Raw genomic sequence first — 17,094 nt, 5'->3', positions numbered from 1 at the left:
AATAGTGCTGGGCAGATGATTCTCCACTCCTGAGCTTTTATGATTTGAGGGAAGACCATTGAATTAGCTAAGAATGGCATTTTCTGGGCACTACCCTGAGGAACTCCTGTAGTCATACTTGGAGACATAGAACATAGAACATAGAACATAGAACAATACAGCACAGAACAGGCCCTTCGGCCCATGATGTTATGCCGAACTTCTATCCTAGATTAAGCACCCATCCATGTACCTATCCAAATGCTGCTTAAAGGTCGCCAATGATTCTGACTCTACCACTCCCATGGGCAGCGCATTCCATGCCCCCACCACTCTCTGTGTAAAGAACCCACCCCTGACATCTCCCCTATACCTTCCACCCTTCACCTTAAATTTATGTCCCCTTGTAACACTCTGATTTGATCTCCAAAAAAGCACAACCATCTTTTTTTTTCTGAGGTAGGTATTCTAGCACAGCAAATCAGTGACACAGTCATAGATGTACAGCACGAAAACAGACCCTTCAGTCCAACCAGATATCCTAACCTAGTCTAGCCCCATTTGCCAGCACTTGGCCCATATCCCTCCAAACCCTTACTATTCATTTACTTATCCAGATGCCTTTTTTAAATGCTGTAATTGTACCAGCCTCCTCCACTTTTTCTGGCAGCTCATTCCATACACTCATCACCCTCTGCATGAAAGAGATGCCCACTACACCACCAATTTTGGTGTCATCTGCAAATTTACTAACTATACAGTCTATGTTCTCATCCAGCTCATTTAAATAAATGACGAAAAATAGTGAACCCAGCACCGATCCTTGTGGCACTCCACTGGTCATAGGCCTCCAGTCTGAAAAGCAATGCTCCACCACCACCTTTTTGAGCCTTCTGTATCCAGATGGCTAGTTCTCCTTGTATTCCATGAGATCTAACCTTGATAACCAATCTCTCATGGCGAACTTTGCCATAAGCTTTTTCCTGATTCTCATTGTCTTCGTTGTTGCTAGGACTCCTTGATGCCTTACTCTGACAGATGCGGCTTTGATGCTGATCAGTTATTCTCTTGCCTTGTGTCTTTTTTTTTGGCCAGGTTTGGAATGAGATGGTATGTAGTAGGGTCAGGAGCCATATCGCTCTGATTGAAACTTGGTGAGTGTAGATGAACAGGTTATTCCAGTGTAAAGGCCATTAGAAAGAACTAATGACCCCTTGCAACAGTTTGCTGATTGAGAGTAGACTGGGGCGGTAATTTGGCTGAGTTGGACGTGTCCTACTTTTTGTGTCCAGGACATACCTGGGCAAATTTCTCTATTGGCAGTGAAATGCCAATGTTGTAGATGTATTGAAACAACTTGATCAGAGGAATATCCCTAATTCTAGAGCACAAGCCTTCAGTTGGGATTGTTGTGATGTTGTCAGAGCCCTTAGACTTTCCAAAGTCCAGTGCAATTAGCCACTTATTATTGGTGTGAATTGAATTACCATCTGGCTGTCCATGCTGCACTCGACACACACACACACACACACACACACACACACACACACACACACACACACACACACACACACCCCCTACCCTATTTAAAGAGAAAACTCCAAAATGGTAGGGAGAAAAAAGGAAACTGGAAATAAACAGGAATGGAGGAGCTCTAGTTGGAGTGTCCTGTTTATTTTCCAAAATAGCTTTTCAGTCGTGACAATAACCACCGTTACTCGATACAGTTTTCTCCAATCCTGAACAGCAAACGGTAGAAAATTGGGAAAGTACTATTTAGCGTAGAGATGGTCAGTTCTGAAGGGCTGAACCCAGTCAGTAAGGACAAACTTTGTTTTCAGTGAAAGCAGGCTTGGAACTGGATAATACGATTGGAGAACTAAAGAGAAAATGAGAAGGTTTTATGCAGCAAGTTATTGTAATCTTTTAATGTGCTTCCTGAAAGGATGGTGGAAGCAGATTGAATAGTCACTTTAATGAGTTACATAACCTGAAAGAAGAAAATGTACAGGGCAATGGTGAACAAGCAGCATAGCACACCTGAGTGATCTATTAGAACATAGAACTTTTCAGCACAGTACAGGTCCTTTGGCCCTCGATGTTGCACCGACCCGTGAAACCACTCTGAAGCCCATCTAATGTACAATAGTCTATTTTCATCCATATATCTGTCCAATGGCCATTTAAATGCACTTACAGTTGGTGCTATTTTAAAGTAGTAGTTAACTACTTTAACTAATTTGTGGTGAATGATTGCTAACTTGGCTCCCTTTTGATATCTGTGAGACCTTTTCACTTTGGATGTTTTTTTTAAAAATCATGTGAAGTCATTTTGAGGAAGTTGCAACAAAATCAGGAATCCCATAACACAGAAGATGGTTCCTACAATTGGTGATTGGGCTGAGCTTGGGAAGACTCTAGGTCTCTCTGAGCCTCTCCTACAAATTCTGAATGAAGTGAACTGTGAGCGATGTTTATAATTATGTGTTTCGTCTCCTTTTCTTTCCTGCAGTTGGTGTGATCCGCTGTCCAGTTTGCCATCAGGAATGCAGGCAGCCAGATATCATCGACAACTATTTTGTCAAGGACACGACTGAAGTGCCCAGCAGCACAGATGAGAAATTCAACCAGGTGAGAGGTGCTTGTGTTTGAGTGGAGTGTAATCTGTGTTAAACAGGACTGGTGCTTGATGCCTGGTCAGTTGGAGTAGTTGCAAAATACTGAGTTTGTTTCACCATTATCTGTTATATGACTTGGATGCTCATCGACTCCATCCTCAGTGACATGGGCTCAGGCCACTGACTCCATTCTGGACAATTGTATGTGCTGTTGAGGTTTTTTTTTAAGGAATGGAAACTATAAAAGTGCTACCTGGAATGATACAGTAGGTAAGGGGAAGGAATGTGGTGCTCTCCACATTTGGGGCCTTTCAGTTTATGAACCTGGTGTGTTGCCTCTGGGAGACTACAAATGAGACTGGCAGCAGAGTCATTTGCTCGTTGGATGCTGCCTGAACTGCTGTGCTCTTCCAGCACCACTCATCCAGTATTTGATTTTCAGCATCTGCAGTCATTGTTTTTACCTCATTTGAACTGTAACCCTAACCCTATCATGGGTATCCAGCAGAGATGTCAAATGGCCACACACGCACACGCAATAGTGATAAAGGATAAACAGTGTGTCCTAGGACCAGGCACCTGACATCATTTTTAATCATTGCACATCCATTCCTTTTAGTTTTATTTGACTTGTAACTTGATGCTTTTACAAGCGACTGCTAAAACAGCCTCCACCAATTTCTGCCCTTTCCTCCTTCCAACTCTCCAATGAAGAGATTGTAATCTTGCTATATTATAGTTCTGTTGACTGTCGTCCTCTCTCTCTTGTTTCTTAGCCTAAGCAGTGAATGCTGGCTCTGTATGGAGTAGCAAACGGGCAGATTTTGACCTGACCATGCAGAGATAACCAGCAGTGGTCTGGATTCAGAAAGGGCCACTTTCTTGAGGCAGCCATAGAACACTTGCTGGGACCAGTAGACTCAGTACAGGCTGTGTACTCTGATGAATAAATTTGTGTGTATACAGCATGGTTCAACTGCCTTCCGTGTGGTAATTCTGAAATTTACAGCTGCCAACTTGTATAGAGCAAAGACAAATAGTGTGAGAAATGAATAGATCTCCATTAATAATATTGTTTGGGGGATTAATGTTACCCTTGATGCCGGAGAGATTTCCGCTACTATGTGAGCTCAGTTCTACTCACTTGTGAGAGCAGGCATCAGTCCTGTACATAATGTCAGACTAGGTTGTGTGCTCCAGTCTGAGTCCGAAGGTTGTGGGTTCAATTCTAACATGCACTCATCGTTTGTTCAAGTATGGTTTCTTTGCAGTTGATAAGAATTAGTTGTGAACCTTTTATAGGTGGCCTTTGTTTTCCTGGTCATTTCCATAGATTCAAAGATTTCTGTTTTAAGGACAGTTTGGGGGAGGTTAATGACATTTTTGCACCTGTCTTCTGAAGTGGCCCAGTAAACCATGAGGTGGTACTATTACACCTTATTCCTTGTGGGGGGGGGGGGGGGTAATTCTCTGGAAATTGAGCTCTGCTATTCCTGGAGTCATCACAAAAGTTGAAGGATTTTTAAAAGAAAAACACAAATATCCAAAAAAAAATCTAAATTTAGGATCCAGGTTAGTAGAAAGATTTTGACAGGTTTTAGTTCTTTATCAAGAAATCACTACTTATTGGTAGTCAGTAGATTCTAGCCATGGGTAGAGCATTAAGCGAAGTAAATTCTATAAATTAATGTTCTAAATCTCTGCAAACCTTCCGCCTACACGTGTAGACAGATAGAAAGTGGGGCAATGGCCTAGTGGTATTATTGTTAGACTGTTAATGCAGAAGCTGAAAATGTGTTGCTGGAGAAGCACAGCAGGTCAGGTAGCATCCAAGGAGCAGGAGAATTGACGTTTTGGGCATGAGCCCTTCAGTCCTTCCTGAAGAAGGGCTCATGCCCAAAACGTCAATTCTCCTGCTCCTTGGATGCTGCCTGACCTGCTGCGCTTTTCCAGCAACACATTTTCAGCTCTGATCTCCAGCATCTGCAGTCCTCACTTTCTCATAGATGCTAATCCAGAAGCTCAGTTAGTATTCTGGAGACCCAGGATAACATCCCTCCATGGCAGATAGTGGAATCCAAATTTGACAAAGAATCATCTGGAATTAAGGATCTAATTGTGTCTGAAATGATAGTCAGAAAAACCCATCTGGTGCATTAATGCACTTTTTTAGGAAGGAAATCTGCCATCCATATTTGGTCTGGACTACGTGTGGCTTCAGACCCATAGCAATGTGGTTGACTCTTAACTGCCTTCTGGGCAATTTAAGGATGGGCAATAAATGTTTTTCCTCGTCAGAGATGCCCACACCCTGGAAGTAAATAACACAAGTAGGGAGGGGAAATTGGGCAAATGGTGCTGTTCTGTGTTCACAAAGCGAAATTGCAGTTGGTGGTGTTCCATTGTATCTATTGCTGTTGCCCTTTTAGTTTGTAGAGTTCAGTGGTTTGGAAGCTGCTGTTTCAGGCGCAGTGGCGAGTAGCAGCAGTATATCACATTGGGGTTGACCATGTGCACCTTCTATGTGCTATGGGATGCTTATTAAAAGCAGAACTTGTATGTTTGCATCATTAACTTATTTGGCAGCCAGTAAGTCAAGTGGAAGGTGTGCATTGAAACCCACTTTTGCAGCTTGAAGGGGTGGAGAGCATTTGAAATCTGTTGCTATTGTACATCACAGCAAATCATTGCCACAGATCTTGATGTTCAAGTATGTAAAATCTTGGTCAGCATTTAATATTGGGAGCGGTTAGTTCATTATATGTGGGAGTTGCATTGAAACCTAAATAGTGTTCATGAGCATGTTAGGGCAATTAATCTGAACCACTGCTTCATTGGGAGAATTCTTCATGCTGTCTGTTGGCTGGAAGGACAAGTGTTTGTTTGAATTCCGGAAACTCCTTGTTCCATCTATTGCTCTCTGCTGTGTTTAAGAGCAGAGTTTCTGGTTTGTATCCTGGAATGTAGGGTTAAGGATATTCCAAATGATATAAATCTTCAGGATCAGATGTTAATTGATGACCTAGGTGCATACTGTGCATTAAATATTGGTGTGAGGGACAGAAATATATTCTCCAGGGTACCTCCTGTTTTCCAGAAACATTGCAGGCACCATTTTTGCAACCAGTAGGTTTTAAAAAAACTATCCTAATGACTTGATGTTTGTCTCGTTCTTCTCTTCTTGAATGGCAGATCAGGCTTAACTGAATTGGACTTTTTATGTAAAGACGGGCTACAAGAGCAGGTCAGAAGCTAGGAATATTGCAGCAAGCAACTCCCCTCCTGACTCCCCAAAGCCTGTCCATCACCTACAAGGCACAAGTCAGGAGTGTGTTGAAATACTCCCTACTTGCCTGAATGGGTGCAGCTCCAACAACATTCAAAAAGCTTGACATCATACAGGACAGCGTAGCCTGCTTGATTAGCACAACATCTACAAACCTCCACCACTAATGCTCAGTAGCGATTGTGGATACTATCTCCAAGATGCACTGCAGAAATTTACCAAGGCTGTTTAGACAGGACCTTCCAAATGCACAATCACTTCTGTCTGGAAGGATAAGGGCAGCAGATACTTGGGAACATCACCATCTGCAAGTTACCCTCCAAGCTACTACTACCATCCTGACTTAGAAATAATCACTGTTCCTTCACTGTCGAGTCAAAATCCTGGAATACTCTCCTCAGCATTGCATGTGTGTACACGCATCTACTTCAAAAGATTACACCGTTCAAGAAAAAAGCTCATCAAAACCTTCAAGATCAGTTTGGGATGGGCAATAAATGTTGGTCCAACAGTCATGCCTGCATTCCTTGAACGATTATACTTTTAAAAAAAAACTCCTACACCCATTTCTTGTGTTCATACACAAGACCCTAATTAAAGAATGGTCTGACTGTGGATGACCAACCATCAGATAGAGATACCAAACAAGAGTGGCTCATGACAAGGAAGAAGCCATATGTAGTAGGGTAAACTCTCTGATCCAACCTCAACTCAATAAGTTAGTCAAGGCTAAGCACAGTTAAGAGTTGTGAAGCATTGACTGTGTGCAGTTTCATGGGCTTTTTTTCCCCCCATGGATCAAGTAGGTCTATGAGGACACTTAATGGAGGCTTTTTTTTTGGCTTGTTTGGGTGCCTTGTTTGTGGAAGATTGTATCTTCAGTTGAGTCAGTAACAAGTCATCAGTCTCTCTCTAAGTGAGGAGAAAAATTGATAGAAATTTATTACAGTGTTGAATGTTTAGCCAGAGGGAGTAATTGAGGAGGAACTGTATCATTCAAGGTGCAATCTTGAAGTAACTGGAGAGAAAGTTAGTAGAGTTATTGGGAGAACATGGGATACCAGCCAGTCCAGTGTAGACAGAATAGTCTCTAACTCTGAAGCAAATAACATTTCTTCATTCTGTGATGTTGCGTCCTCAGTATAGCTAGCTGTTCATGGTGTAAGACTTATCTGGTAGATTTGTTGTCGCCATCCTCTTTGGTGATGGGGACTTTGAAGGCCCCTGTTTAGGTTAGTGGGGTGAAGGGAAGCCACCTGTTTGTCTAATGAGAAGAGGCTCCTGTTCTGAATATCTGAGAAGGATTGGTTCACTATGCGGTTAGAGGTAATAAGGAGCAAGGAGATGGGACGGATGGCAGTTTCAGGAAAGTGGAGACACTGCAGGTATAGTCAGGTAGATGGCTGACTGCTAGCAATGGTAAAGAAGTAGCTACGTAGTTCAGGAGTCTCCTGTGGCCATCCCCATTATCAAACAGGTATGCTATTCAGCCTCTCTGGATTGTAGGGCTGACAGCCAGATTTCTGGTATGTGACTACTGTAATGAGGGATATGTCAAGTTCCAAGCGATCGACTGTAATAAGGGGCTGTCTAGTCTGGGGCATGGATGGATGTTTCTTTGGTTGTCAGCGAGACATCAGAGTGATGTGTTGCCTCATTGGTACCAGGGTCAACACTGTCTTTGAGAGGGTGCAGAATATTCTGAAAGGGGAGTGATCAGCAGGAGATTGCTGTGCATGTTGGTACCGGTAACATAGATAGGGGAAGGGATGATGTTCTGCAAAGGGGCTATAGGCAGGAGGTTTAAAATTAGGTCCTCGAGGGTTGTAATATCTGGAGTACTACCAGTGTGCGTGCTAGTGAGCAGGTATAGGAGGATAGAGCAGATAATTGCGTGGCTGAGGAGCTGGTGCAGGGGACAAGGATTCATGTCCAAAAAAGAGAAACCTTTCTATTCTTGAAGAGATCCCAAATGACCTCTATAAGAACAATGGGTTCCAACTGAATTGGAAGGGGACTAATATCCTTGTACTAGTGTTACTCGTGAAGCATTAAACTAGTAAGGGGTGAGGTGGGAACCAAAGCGATTAATGAGCAAAGACGAAAGACCGAGGCCAGCATAGAAGATAAGGAGAGTAAATCTAAATCTAATCGTTAATGCAGACACGAGGTAACCCTGATAACTTAAATGGCATTTACTTCAGTGCAAGAGGCCTGACAGGTAAAGCAGCTGAACATGGGGCGTGGTTAGCCCCATCCCATGTTCCTATCATAGCTATTACAGAAATATGGCTCAAGGATGGACAGGACTGGCAGATTAATTTTTTAGGGTAAAAAAGGGTGATAGAGGACTTGGAGGATATTCCTGGGAGAACATCCAATGAAGTTATATGGGTGGAACTTAAAAATAAGCGAGAGATGGAGATCTTTGGTATCTGTAATGATTATATGGTTGTAACGGTAGGGGATTTTAAATATCCAAACATAGTCACAAGTCTATCATTGTGTAAAGGGTTGGGTGTACTTGGATTTTCTTATTCAATATGCAGATTAACCGACGAGAGAAGGAGCAATATTTGACCACTGGTTGGGAGATGAGGCAGGGCAAGTAATTGAGGTGTTAATAAGGGAAGCACTTTGGGGCAGATAATAATTCTGTTAGTTTCAAAATAGTTACGGAAAAGGATAGAACTGATCAAAAAGTTAACATTCTAAATTGGAGGAAGGCCAAATTTGACAAGAACTTTGAAAAGTTGATTGTTGGAGGCCATTCACTGGTAAATGGATGGTTGAGAAGTGGGAGGCCTTTAAGAATGAGTTCAGGACAGTATGTTCCTGTTAGTGTGAAGGCCAAGGCAAGTAGGTGTAGGGAATGCTGGATGACCGGAAAAATTGAGGCTCTGGTCAAGATGAAGGAAGAGACACTAATCTGGTATAGACAGCTGGGCTTGAGTGATACCCTAGAAGAGTACAGGTAGGAATATAATAGAGGAAAATCAGAAGGGCAAAAATGGGGATATAAGATAGTTTTGGCAAATAAGAATAAGGAGGATCCAATGTGATTCTATAAATACATTGAAGGCGAAAGAGTAACTCGGGAGAGAATGGGACCCCCTTTAAAGATCAATGTATCCATCCATGTGGAACAGCAGGAAATGGGTGAGATATTAAATGAGTATTTTGCATCAATATTTACTGTGAAGAAGGACATGGGAGCTAGAGAACTTGAAGTGAATAGTGATGTCTTGAAAAGTATCCATCATTCAGAAGAGGTGGTATTGGAGGTCTTACAATACATAAAGGTAGATAAACCACTGGAACCTGATCAGGCATTTCCCACAACTTTGTGGGGAGGTAGGGAAGAGATTGCTGGGCCCTTTGCTGAGATATCTCTATTATTGAGAGCCACTGGTGAGGTGCTAGAATACTGGAGGTTGGCTAATGTGGTGCCATTATTTAAGAATGGCTGTAAGGAAAAGCCAGGGAGCTTTAGACCACTGAGCCTTAGGTCAATGGTGGGTAAGTTGTTGGAGGGGTTTCTGAGGGACAAGATTTATATGTATTTGGAAAGGCAAGGACTGATTAGAGATAGTCAGTGTGACTTTGTGTGTGTGAAATTGTCTCACTAACTTGATTGAGTTTTGTGAAGAGGTAATGAAGAGAATTGATGATGGCAGAATGGTTGATGTCTATATAGGTAAAAGATGAAAGAACTGCATATGCTGTAAATCGGAAACAAAAGCAAATTGCTGGAAAAGCTCAGGTCTGGCAGCATCTGTGGAGAGAAATCGGAGTTAACATTTCAGGTCAAGTGACTGTTCCTGAGAACTAAGTTCTGAGGAAAGGTCATTTGACCTGAAAAGTTAACTCTGATTTCTCTCGACAGATGCTGTCAGACCTGCTGAGCTTTTCCAATAATTTCTGTTCTTGTTCTCTAAACGAACTTCACTTGTCGTCCTGTTTTTTTTCCCTCCTTCGAAGCAAACTCTAAGACAGTAGTTTTCCCACCTCCATCTTTTTTCCAGGCCCTGGAGGGAGAGAGAATGAGCGCTGATGTGCACAGAGACATGAGTTCACGGTCTTCTCTAAAACAGCTGTTTCTCAATGAACTATTTAGTCATTTCACAGGGAGGAGCATCCAGATGAGGCAATGTACATATTAATGGAGTGACTGTTACAATCAGTGAGTGTCATTAGCAGAGACCAAGCCTTTTACTGTTATACAATGAATGTTCTTAACCTTGTTAACTGGATTCATACAATGGATACATTTCCCCTTTGATCTTGCATACTGAATGCTTCCAATACTGTTAGATGGCTGTACGTAATGAATGCTTTTCCACTTTGTTAACCCATTATCCTTGCCTCTAGCACCCCATTGTTAACTAAGTTCTTATCTGATCTGAGTCATGTTCAACTGAACCTCTTGTTTCACAAAACTCAACCTAACACTTTTCCCTGCATGCTTATACCCTATACACATTCTCACACTGAAGCATTTAACAAGGGTTCTGTTGTGGACCAGACCAAACCTCTTCAAAATACTTCAAGAAGCTAATCTGGACATACACTTATCTTTCAAATAATAAAAAAGTTAAAGGTCTTGTGTTCCGGATGCAATGTGATTGGTCAAACTGCTCGGTGTTGAGCTGAACAGACTTTTTATTCATTTGTTATAGTTAAAATACGACGAGAGAGAAAAACATTTGGAATACCTTTCTTGGAAGAACCTAACAGAATAATAGATAATTTAACTACTAAACAGTAACTGTTCCAATTTAGTAACACCCTTGGTAAAAGCCAAATTCAGTAAAATAGATAGTGTCACAGGCAGTTCTTCAGTCCAAGAGGAAAGATATCGAGAAAACACTTGAGAGGGAGTAGCAGGGAGAGATATACTGCAACTTCCAAACCCAGCTTTAAGACCAGCAACAGCTGCCATGGAAAAACTAAAACTATGAAACTACTGGTATTGTGGGAGCTTGACCCCACCCATTCAGGTTGCGTCTGTAGGGGAAAAAGAGGCCTCTGTGCTTATTATATGGGCTTTGAAGCAGACCAATCACCACCTCTGATCTCAACCTTTTCTTCATTTTTCGAAAAAAATGACAAAATACACCTCTTAAAGCTATAGGGTTGTCACAGTTCCACATGGTATACTGCTCAATAAGGTTAGATCACAGGTTCCGGGGGCGCTAGTCAATTGGATATAGTTGGCTTGAAGGTAGGAGACAGAGGGTGATGGTGGTGAGCTTTTCCTTTTTGGACTGGAGGCCTGTGACCACCAGTGTGCCACAAGGATTTGTGGTGGGTACACTGCTTTTCTTCATTTGTCTAAACTATTTGGATGTGAATATAGGAGGTACGGTCAGTGCATTTGCAGATGGCATTAAAATAGGCTGTGTAATGGGCAGTGAAGAAGATTATCCCAGAGTACAGTGGGAACTTGATCAGATGGGCCAATGAGCCCATGAGTGGCAGATGGAGTTTAATTTATATAAGGGTGAGGAATTGCATTTTGATAAGGCACACCAGAGCAGGACTTATATAGTTAATGTTAGGGCACTGGGGAGTGTTGCCAAACAAAGTGACGGAGGGGTACAGGTGCATAGTTCCTTGATAGTGGAGTCACCGGTAGATAGGGTGATGTTTGGCATGCTTACCTTCAGTGGTCAGAACACTTGAGAATAGGAGTTCCGATGTCATGTTGAAGCTTAACAGGAAGTAAAGCCACTTTTACAATACTGCATGCAATTCCCTCCTATAAGAAGGATGTTGTTAAACTTGAGAGGGGTGTGGAAAAGATTAGCAAGGCTGTTGCTGGAACTGGAGGGTTTGAGCTAGCGTGGAGGGTGAATAGTCATAGAGATATACAACATGGAAACAGACCCTCCGGTCCAACTTGTCCATGTCGCCCAGATATTCTAGTCTAATCTAGTCCCATTTGCCAGCACTTGGTCCATATCCCTCCAAACGCTTCCTATTCATCTACTATCCAGATGCCTTTTAAATTCTGTAATTGTATCAGCTTCCACCACTTCCTCTGGCAGTTCATTCCATACACACACCACCCTCTGTGGAAAAAGTTGCTCTCATGTTCCTTTTATATCTTTCCCCTCTCACCTTAAAGCTAGGCCCTCTAGTTCTGGACTCTCCCACCTCCGGGAAAAGACCTTGTCTGTTTATCCTATCCATGCCCCTCGTGGGCGGCACGGTAGCGCAATGGTTAGCACTGCTGCCTCATAGTGCCAGGGACCTGTGTTTGATTCTGGCCTCTGGCGACTGTCTGTATGGAGTTTGCACATTCTCCCTGTATCTGCATGGGTTTCGTCTGGGTGCTCCAGTTTCCTCCCACAATCCAAAGATGTGCAGGTTAGATGAATTGGCCATGCTAAATTGCCCATAGTGTTAGGTGCATTAGTCAGGGGTATACGTCAGGTCTGGGTGGGTTACTCTTTGGACGGTCAGTGTAACTTTGGAAACAGGCCCTTCAGCCCAACATACTGTAGGGAATCTAATCTAATCATGATTTTATAAACCTCTATAAGTTCACCCTTAGCCTGCGCTCCAGTGAAAATAATTCCAGCCTATTCAGCCTCTCCTTTTATAACTCAAATCCTCCAACCCTGGCAACATCCTTGTAAACCTTTACTGATCTCTTTAAAGTTTCATGACATTCTTCCTATAGCAGGGAGACCAGAATTGTGCATAATATTCCAAAAGCAGCCTAATCAATGTCCTGTACAGCCACAACATGACCTCCCAACTCCTGTACTCAATACTCTGTCCAATAAAGGAAAGCATACTAAACGCCGCCTTCACTCTCCTATCTACCTGCGACTCTCCTGTCAAGGCTGGGGCTTTTATTCCCTGAATCATCAGAGGCTGAGGGATTATCTAGAGGCTTAAAATTATACGGGTCATGGATGGGCTGAATAGCCAAGGTCTTTTTCCTTTGGGTGGGGGAGTCCAAAACTAAAGGACAATGGTTTAAGGTGAGGGGAGAAAAAATTAAAAAGGGACCTGAGGGGCAACCTTTTCAAGTAGAGGGTGGTGCGTGTATGGAATGAGCTGCCAGAGGAAGTGGTGGAGGCTGGTACAGTTACAATATTTGGAAGGTATTTGGATGGGAATATGAATAGGAAGGCTTAGAGGGATATGGGCCAAGTGCTGGCAAATGGGGCTGGTTCAGATTGGGATGTGTGGTTAGTGTGGATGAGTTGGACTGAAGGGTGTTTCCATACTATATGACTATATCATTTGAGTTTGGATTTCAAGCTAGTGATATGATATTGATTGATTATTTGTGTGAAGAGTTCTAACAAAAAAAAGTCGTGTCTTTCCAGCAATGTGACCTAATCCACTATCCCTTAATCAGGTGACTGCAATACTCCCTGCATTATTAATGAAAGATTTTGTTTATACTGTACTGTGGAGTTTGTGACACGGAATGAACATTGAAAACCATTAGCTTTCTCTTTGAAATTAATCCATGATTATTTTAGTTTGGAAAAACCGAGAACTTTGAAGATTTCGGTGCAGTTTTGGAAGAGACCTGACTGAAGTCTGAAGCAAGGAGTACAGGACAGACCAGGGAAAGCTCAGACCACTTGGTGTAAAACATTTTCAGCTTGTGAAACCTTCAGACCCAAGAGTGTTTGGTTAGAAATTGGCAGATTATTTATTTAAAAGTTACTGTAGGGAATCTAATCTATGGAAACAGGCCCTTCTGCCCAACAAGGCCACACCAGCCCTCTGAAGACTAACCCACCCAGACCCATTCCCCCACTCTATATTTACCTCTGACTAATGCACCTAACACTATGGGCAATTTTGGCATGACCAATTCACCTAACCTGCACATCTTTGGATTGTGGGAGGAAACTGGAGCACCCGGAGGAAACCCACCCAGAATGTGCCAATCCACACGTAGTTGCCAGAGGTGGGAATCAAACCCAGGTCCCTGGTGCTGTGAGGTAGCAATGTTAACCACTGAGCCACTGTGCTGTCCACTGTCTTTTCAGTTCTGTGTGTATTCATGCCAGGAGGCTTTGCAGTCGAGAGGACAGAAGTAAGGCACAGCAATTAAGCCAAACTTAAATGATATGGTAGGGTGATTTCTCTTGATTGAAACTCCATAAAGCAATGGTTGGGGAAAGGGCAAGATGTTTTGATTTTTGATTTTGGCTTTTAAGATCTTTCAGACTAGTTTTGATTTGTGATTTTTTTTTCTTTGAGTGAGGCAATTTTGTTTTCTTGTTCAGGACAATCTGCAGCCACGTTTATGTTTCAGTGAATGATCATTATGTTAAAATTAAAAAAAAATCATATTCAAGCCAGATTTCATTCCGGCATCTGGTTTTGTCTGGTAGTAACATAACTAGGACCATAACACATGGGTATGCTGATATTACTGAGACTGGAGGAAATCTCTTAACTGAAAACAACAAGCGCTGGAGATCACAGCGGGTCAGGCAGCATTCATGGAGAGACAGCAAGCTGATCTTTTGAGTCTAGATCACTCTTCATCAGAGCTGAGGTAAAGTGTGGAGGAGGCGCATTTATGCTATAGTGGAGGAGATTGGAGTGAGGGGGAGAAAGGGTGTTGATAATTCTGATTTAAGTGATCTGAATGTGAGGCTGGCAGAACAATGGTGTGTCTAACAGCCAGATTGGAAAGGACACAGTCCCACTGGGGTGGGGGGAGGGGAGACCAGCTAAAGGGAAGGAATGGGAGTCTGCTCACAATTTGGAGATGTTGAACTCCATATTAAGTACAGAAGTACCTAACCTGAAGATGAGATCTTGTTCCTTTAGTTTGCACTGTGATTCACTGGAGCACTGTAACATGCCAAGGGCAGATATGTGGGCAGGATGCTGTGTTAAAATGACTGACTGGCCACGGGAAGGTCGGGGTCATGCTTGCGCACGGACTGGAGGTGTTCTGTAAAGTGTCCTCCAATTTTGCATTTGGTTTCTCCAGTGTAGAGTAGGCCACATTGGGTGCAGCGAATACAAACAAGATTGGAGGAGATACAGGTGAAATGTTGCTTCACCTCAAGACTGTTTAGGTCTTTTTAAATGGTGAGCAGGGGGGAGTTGAAGGGGCAGACTTTGCACCTTCTGTGGTTACATGGGAAGGTGCCCTGGGAAGGGGGAGGTGGTGATGTTAGATGTCTCTTTAATGTTAGTTCTTTCTCCTTTTTTGAGAGACAAAGCTACTCAACTGTCTTAAGTCGTGTAATATCATTGTTGTTGGGCAGTACTTCATGCACTCCTCAACATGAACTCTTTCAGACCCTGACACAACAAGAAACCCAAACACACTGAAGTCACCATGGCTCATCCATTGTTGCGTCTGTAGCTCAAGTATGCAAGGTGGTACATATAGTCTGTATGGATTTCAGTAAGCCTTTGGAAGGTTAGATCGCATGGAATCCAGGGAGAGCTGGAAAATTGGCTTGATGATAGGAAGCAAAGGGTAATGATGGAAGGATATTTGTCAGACTGGACGCCTGTGACTAGTGGAGTACTTCAGGGTTCAATGTTGGGCCCCTTGCTGTTTGTTATCTATATCAGTAATTTGGATGTACAAGGTATGATTTAGTAAATTTGCTGATTAAACTCAAATAGGCATTTCATGGACAGTGAGGAAAGTTATCAGAAATTGTAACCGGACCTTGATCAGCTGGGGAATTGGACCGAGAAATGGCAAATTGAGATTAATTTGAGGTCTTGCATTTTGGGAAGTCAAATCAAGGTAGGAGTTTCATGGTGAGTGGGAGGGTCTTAAGGAGTGTAGTGGAACAGAGGGACCTTGGAGTTCAGGTGAACAGTTCTCTGAAAGTGGAGTCAGAGGTAGACAGGGCAGTGAAGAAAGCTTTTGGCACACTGGCCTTCAGTCAGGGCATTGAGTATAGAAATTGGGAAGTTAAGTTGCTGTTATACAGGACATTAGTGAGGCTGCACTTGGAGTATTGTGCTCAGTTTTGGTCACCTTGTTACAGGAAGGATGTTATTAAACCAGAAAGAGTGCAGAAGAAATTTACAAGGATGTTGCTAGTCTGAGTTCTAGCGAGAGATTGGACAAGCTAGGACTTCTTTTCTTTGGAGCATAGGGGACTGACTGGGTGGGGGGGTAGGTAGAAATCTTTTAGAAGTATATAAGATCATGAGAGGCATGGAATGGGTGAATGCACTCAGTCTTTTTCCCAGGGTTGGGGAATTGAAGACTGGAGGGCACCAGTTTAAGGTTAGAGGGGAAAGAATAAAAGGGAACCTGGGGGGCACCTTTTTTACACAGGGTGGTATGTATATGAAATGAGCTACCAGTGGGTGTATTAACAACATTTAAAAGGCATTTGGACAAAGACGTGGATAGGAAAGGTTCCGAATGATATGGGTCAAGTGCAGGGAAATGGGATTCATGTGGACAGATGTTTTGGTCAGTTTGGGCCAGAGGGCCTGTCTCCATGCGGTAGGACTCTGATTCTAGCTATGCACAGTGTTGTACTGGCCTGGCATTTGGGATACGGGTTAGAAAGGAATAGAAGCTTGTTATGATAGCACTGCAGAGTTTTTCCTGATGGCCCAACTGCCAAGGTTTTTTACGTGGTCTGGTGTTCATTATTGGAATTTGTCGTGACCTGGTACACCATGACCCAAGAATGGTTAGGTGTTATAAAAACCAGAACAAATCTGCTTTGAGTAGTTGATCTATTAAAGTATCGTTGTCTTTGCAACTTGTTTTACAAGTCAGGTCTCTTGTATTAGAGATTGAGCTGAACCGAGAGGATGGTGTTGGAAAAGCACAGCGGGTCAGGCAGCATCTGAGGAGCAGGAGAATCAACATTTTGGGCATAAGCCCTGTGCTGTTCCATAGCTACCTTCATGAAGGAGCAGTGCTCCGAAAGCTAGTACTTTTGAATAAACCTGATGTTTTGTGATTTTTAACTTTTGTCCACCCCAGTCCAACACCGGCACCTCCACATAATGTCCAAAGATAGGCAGGTTAGGTGGATTGGGCTGGGGAATGCAAGGTTACAGGGATAGGCTAGGAGGTTGGGTCTGGGTGGGATGGTCTTCAGAGGGTCAGTGCAAGCTCAATGGGCTGAATGGCCTGCTTCCACACTGTAGGGATTCTGTGATCTTGACTGAATTGACTTACACAATGGGATCATTCAATCTGCTTCTAGCTTTTCAGGCAGCACA

At 42.9% G+C, this 17,094-nt stretch overlaps 1 protein-coding gene across 3 annotated transcripts in view; it reads left to right on the top strand.

The window, feature by feature from the left end:
* The window catches only part of LOC140458226 (E3 ubiquitin-protein ligase TRIM33-like), a 112,453-nt gene that overhangs the window by 39,699 nt on the left and 55,660 nt on the right, over positions 1-17,094 (top strand). For all 3 annotated transcript variants that reach the window (XM_072552500.1, XM_072552503.1, XM_072552502.1), the window contains exon 2: positions 2,492-2,610. In XM_072552500.1, coding sequence (XP_072408601.1) covers positions 2,492-2,610 — 119 coding nt within the window. The remainder of the gene's footprint in view (positions 1-2,491; positions 2,611-17,094) is intronic.

The sequence above is a fragment of the Chiloscyllium punctatum genome, chromosome 32 (assembly GCF_047496795.1).
Source record: "Chiloscyllium punctatum isolate Juve2018m chromosome 32, sChiPun1.3, whole genome shotgun sequence".
NCBI classification, from domain to species: domain Eukaryota; kingdom Metazoa; phylum Chordata; class Chondrichthyes; order Orectolobiformes; family Hemiscylliidae; genus Chiloscyllium; species Chiloscyllium punctatum.
This window is presented reverse-complemented; position numbering and strand designations above follow the sequence as displayed.